Raw genomic sequence first — 6,750 nt, forward strand, 5'->3', positions numbered from 1 at the left:
CTCTGAGATTCCCAGTAGTGTGACAGAAAGAGCCAATTAAGCAGCCCCGATAATTAATCCCTGTGTTCTTCTCAAAGGAAGCCAAATTCTGTTGTACTGACCTCGGGACCAATTAGCTTCAAAAGGAAAATGGGAACAAATATACAGATGAAATACCTGAAGGAAGGAGCAACAGTCAAATTAGATAAACCTCAGAGGAAACATCTGCGCTCCTCTGAATTCAATATCAGAGCAGGAAATAATATCACGCTGCAGCTTTTCATCGTAGGAGGAAAGATATAATCACTTATATAATAGTTATTTTCTTTCTGAAGAACATTTAAGTATTTATTTATTTTTGCACATGCTAGCAAACATAAAATGTGATTAGGAACTTAACTTAAAGTTTGTTAACTCAGTGTTTATCACACGAGAATCAGAATATGTATCGGCCTTATAAAACAGACATTGCGCTGGAGTTTTAAAAAAAAAAACTGAATCTGGTATTCAGTGAAAAACACGTCAGAAGTGCGTGTGCACAAAAATCACCAGATTCAGAGTCGCGTCAGGTTGTCCCACATGTCTCTGCTCGTTGTCCTAACAGACCCACACCCTGACAAACCTCCGGAGACCGATGGGCTCAGGGACCTTTACACTGCCACAAGCTGCTTTGAGCCAATCACAGCGGTGCTGTGTTTGAGGTCAGCCTTTCAGTGGGACATGAGCAACTGGCTATAAGATGACTTGAGAAAAGACCGGGTTTTTCCTGACGTTAAACCAGCGCTGCAGGTAAGAAAGATCTTGTTTTCTCTTTCTTCTCGCTTTTGTTTGCTTTTTAAAACCAGTGTTTGGATTTAAAAAAATATTTTGGTTAGAGTCCAAACACTGAGACAGTTCTCAAAGTCAGAGGTGTGGACTCGAGTCACATGACTTGGACTCGAGTCCGACTCGAGTCATTAATTTTATGACTTTAGACTTGACTTGAAAAAATGTTGTAAGACTTGTGACTTGACTTGGACTTTTACACCAATGACTTGGGACTTGAATTGGACTTGAACCGGTTTACTTGAAAAGACTTGATATTTTACCCCAAATATAAAATTTAACATGCATATTATATAGAGATTGAAAATGTGACGTCATTCACGGGTAGAACCGCAAAGGATTCTGGGAACTCGTGGCAAGAGGTACTAGCACACGCAGGCTTTCAATTAAAATCAGTTACACAGCGATAAAAAGAAACACAAAAATGTCAAGAAGCTGTTGTATTATTAACTGCAATAGCCGGTCGCATGACAGCCACGGGAAGCCGACGGGTAAAGAGATCGGTTGTTATCGGATTACGTCGTTGAAGAGAAATTGTTCGAGCCATGTTTCCGAAGTAACAAAGAGCCGACTGGATTGCAGCCATTCAAAGACCAAATATAACGTCTCAGAACCCTCCAGCTCACAGGTTAGTCTGCTCCAAGCATTTACACAAAGGTCAGTCTGCTGTTGTAGTTAATGCGTCATTTTCATAACATAATTGGTGATATAGGTTACAAGCAAGTCTGGCGCTGAACAGAAATTGTCGCGCTATGCTCCTTTGTTTATTGTGCATAAATAGTGAATTGTCCTGACACAATATTGCGTTTCGCTTCTGTTATTATGGTACATTGACAAAAACATATACTTTTATTCACAGGATAAAACAGGTTTTTTGTATCACTAATTGCCCAGTACGATTACAGCATACAATATTATTGTCACTGCTACATTTCTGTGATGGGTACCAGAAATTATTTCCACTACTAATTAATTACCGTTGAGCTCAAAGGTCCTATTAATAAACGGTTAAGGAATGTGTATTTATGACAACAATTTGTGAGACTGGTAAACTTATGATACGTACGATGGTCTTTCGTTCTACACGGTGCATTTCAAGGTCCTGCACCCATCCGGCGGTAAACTGTACCTGGGCTTGTTGCAGTGACCGTAAGTTACTAAACTTCACGAGTGTGTGCACTCACTCCAAGAACCGTATGATTATAAATATGCATATAAATATGCTACGATGAGATAGCTGACTTCATCTAACTAGCAAATGTTGTCCAGGCTACGTTGGTGATACAGTTTTTTTTAATATGTATGATATTTTTGTCATGCGATTTTAAAGCTGGTCCTACAACCGCATCCAAGAATAACATGCAGCTTATCTCAGAACTGTCGGTGAAAATTATTCTTGGAGCTAGGTTTAATTGAGCTGCATTTTAAAGAGGTGCAATTTCACAATTTGTGTATATTTTCTAAGTTCACTATTTTGTCATGTGTTGAGAAAAACACAGATTTAAAAATTACATGGTCTAATATTTACATTTAGCATAACTGCAACATTATTTTTTCGTTTTTTTTTTTAAAGACTCGAAAGGACTTGAAATTCAAAGTTTCAGACTTGTGACTTGACTCGGACTTTTACACCAGTGACTTGAGACTCGACTCTGACTTGCCTGACATTACTTGAGACTTGACTTGAGACTTGAGGATAAAGACTTGAGACTTGCTTGAGACTTGCAAAACAATGACTTGGTCCCACCTCTGCTCAAAGTACTCAGAGTACTTTTAATCAGCTATTTAAAAATAGAAACTAGTTTAATTTGAGGTGAAACACAGAATGCAACGATGTGCAAATCTCAGAAACCCATATTTTATTCTATTTACGTGATGGCAGCAGCACATCTGTAAAAGTAGGACAGGTCCATGTTTGCTCTCTAACGTCAGTGTGTGATGGTCTGATGGAGGATTCCAGCTGCTCAGCAGTCCTGGCTCTGCTTCGTCCTCTTCAGTCTAAGGACCTCCATGTTTGGATGGGTCTGACCTCAGATCTGTTTTAAGGAGTTTTGGTCCAGAGGACATGGTGCTGTTTCTCCATCGTGGTCACACGTGGCTTCATCTCTGTGTGATGGAGCAGTAACCTGCACGCTGAGCTGCTCGCTGGTTCTTTTGAAGTGTTCCTGAGCCCGTGCACTGATGTTGTAATGTACAGGTCACAGTTATCGGCCTTGTCCCTGTGCATGACGAGACGTTCAAAGACAATTTGGAACTGAAGAACATTATTCTGAAATTGCAGTTTTTTGCAGGCCTGTCACTGACCTGTTGCCAATTAGTTATCAAATGTTCCTCTCACTGTTTCTTACTTTTCCGGCCTTTTGTTGCCTCATCCTAACTTCTCTGAGACGTGTTGCTGCCATCAAATTAGATATCAGGAATATGTCCTCTGTGTTCTATTGTGAGTAAAATACGAGTTTGTGAGATTTAAAATCTTTGTATTCCGTTTACATTTTCAAAAGTTCCAGATGAACCAATGCACTAACTACTTATGTAGAAATCCCTTTTTTTTTGGTCATTATTTACCAAAAAAAACCTGTTTAAAAGAAAAAAATATTGCACTGTTTTACAGCTACGGTTACAGCACCAAAATTCAGTGAACTTAAGCACAGCCGATTCTTTCACACATGTCGGTAAAGGCAGACTGCGCGGTGAGGTGCCCACCGCCAATTTAAATGAAGTATGCTCACTGTGTGCGCAATCTTTTCAGCAGCCTTAAAAATGTAATTGTGTTTGGAAGAAGTGGAAAATTTTAGCAGGCAAGAACTGCATTTGGATAAGTCCCCGTGTCCTCTCGGCGACGGTGGTGCTGACTGTTTCTGTGTGGCCGTCTCTGTGCAGGTGAAGCCAGAGCCATGTTGGAAGCACCGCTAAGCAGAAACTTCTCCCATTGCACATTTGTGTTACGAGGGTTTCCCTCGCTGCAGAAACACCGCCGGCTGTTGGCGCTGCCATTTAGCGCCTCCTACCTGTTGGTGCTGCTCGGAAACTCGCTGCTGGTGTACGTCATCTGCAGCGTGGAGAGACTGCACAGCCCCATGTACCTCCTCATTTGCACGCTCTGCTTTGTTGACATCCTGGTTGTGACAACCATCATCCCCAACATGCTCCTTGGCTTTCTGTTCGACTGGAATGAGATTTCATTGGTGGGCTGCTTGACTCAAATGTTCTTCATTCATTTCCTGTCCTCAGTGGAGTCAACCCTGTTGTTGGCAATGGCACTGGACCGCTACTTCGCCATCTGCCGGCCACTGCGCTACAATGAAATAATTAACTCCTCCATGCTGGTGAGGCTAGTGCTCTTCACGCTGGTGCGCAGCGTCTCCATCATGGCGACGCTCGTAGGTTTGGCAGGTTCTCTGCAGTTCTGTGGTTCCAACGTAATCCAGCACTGCTACTGCGACCACATGGCGCTGGTCAGCCTGGCGTGTGACAGCACAAGCCGGAGCAGTGCAGCTGGCCTTGCTGTCATCATCTGCTTTGTAGGAGCTGACATACCAATTATTTTCTTTTCCTATATGAAGATACTGAGCGTGGTCTTGCGATCGGCAGCAGCCGGTGAAGACAGCAGGAAAGCTTTTCACACCTGCAGCACTCACCTCATTGTTATGATGTGTTTTTACCTGGTGGGCAGCATCACCTTCCTCTCTCACAACCTGAACATCCCCATACCAACAGATATCAACAATTCCATGGGACTCATGTACATCCTTTTCCCAGCAACAATCAACCCTATCATCTACGGAGTACGAACCAAAGAAATCCGTGACAGCTTTCTGAGAATTTTCAAAAACAGAGCAAAGAAAATAATGACTGCGAAGGTTTCGTCTGCTGGAAAAGAAAAATCATGAAGCCCCTCTTCTGTGGGGTTTGGTTTATATGATCTTCATGAACCTCTTTTATGCAAACATACTTTTTTTTATACAACTAATGCCTGTAGTTTCAGACTCTGAAGTGGAAACAGGACCTTGGAACCATCCCAGAGTTTCAGATTATAGACGGCTGCTTTGAAACTGGGTTCTGCTCATATGCACCAAATTTTTGCTTTTGGGAGTTCTTGGGTGCTGGAAAATATCCCGCCTAGGAACTCTGTTGTCCAGTTGGGGTACCTCATTTTTTAATGTTGGCAATAACAGAGAAACTTGTTGATGGGGAGGAAGGGCTTGCTGGAGGCCAAGTGTTGTTCTGTTACTGGACTTCTGTGCTGTTGGTCTATAATGAACATTGGTTGATTTTGTCATTTTTTACTACATGCAATGGCCAACTCACCTGTCTCTGACCTGGACTAGGTGTATTAAGGAGGATGCCAGACAGCCATGAAAAATGAAAGTGTGCTGGGAGGATCTGGGACGGGCCTTGGAGTGGAGATCTTCACCTCCTGCAAAACTTTTGCAGCATTATTCTGATTGGGGCCAGGGACACCGAGTCTGAATGGACCACATTCAACACCACCACTGCTGATGTGACTGAATGAGGCTATGGCTGTAAGGTGTTTAGGGCACGTCATGGCAGAGCCCCACCAGTAAACACTGGAGGTAAAGGGAAATGTGATGGTGAAGGAGTAGACCTATCAGGGATAAAGGGCTTATGGGACAGTTGGCATGTTTAGGCAGAGTACGACCATGACATGAAAAAAGAGTGGGAGTTTTTCAGGGAGTGAGGTATTTGCTGCTGCTGCTCTTGTGACCTAAGCGCAGATATGCAGCAGAAAAATCAAACTGTGACTGCAAGGTATACATGAGTCTGAAAACCTCCTGCAAGACGTGTTATCTGAAGTCTAACTGTTAATGAATGCTCAGGGATTCAGACATGCTGTCGAAAGCATTTGCTGTTTGGTGAATCACTATAAAGCTTCTTTAAAAGGCATCTCTACAATTAACACATTCATTCATTTCCTTAAATGGAACACCCAGCATTAGGCATTAGCACAAGTACCGTATTTTTCACACTATAAGGCGCTCTTAGAATTATTTAATTTTCTCAAAAATTGACAGTGCGCCTTATGTATGAATTCTGGTTGTGCTTACTGACCTCAAACTGATTTTTTGTGGTACACGGCACTCAAAACTATGTCAAAAATGTTTCAGTACAACTTTGGTAAGCTACGAAGCCGCACCGCTTGATGGATTGTCGGAGCATTATGGCTACTGTAGTCAGGAGCCTCGTGGAGTGATCTGGGTCCTAAACTCCGTCCTTCAGGTCCCAAAGTCAAACGAACACTGCAGCATCACTGAGAGTTAAAAACTGTCTAAATTCTTTCATCTTTAATAAAAGTGTAACAGGTGTAGCAATTAAGTTTAACATCCAGGCATCCATGAAAACAGAATTTATTCAATTTAAAGAAGTTAGAAGTTAGCAGGAAGTTAGCTCGCTAGTCTCCACCTAAACATGATATAGCATGTTCTGACTGGGAGATTTCTGAAAAATTTCAAACATACAGCTTTGTTATCACTTCCAACATAAATGAAGACAGAAAACTAAACAGCAGTGACGTTTGTAGGGTTACTGAAGTTGGGCTAGCTGGTATATAATGATGTGCTACGTGACCGCTAGCTACACAGCTATGTTAGCATAACAAACACAGTGAAGCTGGAGGATGAACGCTAACTCTTTTCCACTCGATAAAAGTTAACGTGAGGGTTTCCGATGGTTAGGGACAAATGCAATCGCATGGCAGGATGCTGTAAACGGACCAAACTTCAGTCAGGGGAACAACTGAGATAATCCATCCACAATACGAGGTTAGTCATTAATATACTGCAACAACATGGGAATAGAGCAGCTGCAGAGAATTCAGCATTAATGAATCAATGGTACAGAAGTGGAGGAAGCAAGAAGAATGAGTTGAGTAAAGTTTGACTTATTTGACTGTTTTGTTTCGCTTAATGCGCCTTATAATCTGAAAAA

General features: G+C 42.1%; 1 protein-coding gene across 1 annotated transcript; it reads left to right on the forward strand.

Moving 5' to 3' along the window:
• Positions 1–3,698: 3,698 nt before the first annotated feature.
• On the forward strand, positions 3,699–4,694 carry LOC308401307 (olfactory receptor 51E2-like; the record flags this gene model as incomplete). Its single annotated transcript, XM_080889466.1, has 1 exon — positions 3,699–4,694. One exon carries the CDS (start codon positions 3,699–3,701, stop codon positions 4,692–4,694), a length of 996 nt encoding a protein of 331 aa, XP_080745592.1.
• Positions 4,695–6,750: the final 2,056 nt, after the last annotated feature.

Source organism: Rhamphochromis sp. 'chilingali', assembly GCF_963969265.1.
Source record: "Rhamphochromis sp. 'chilingali' genome assembly, chromosome: 8".
In the NCBI taxonomy this organism is placed as follows: Eukaryota; Metazoa; Chordata; class Actinopteri; order Cichliformes; family Cichlidae; genus Rhamphochromis; species Rhamphochromis sp. 'chilingali'.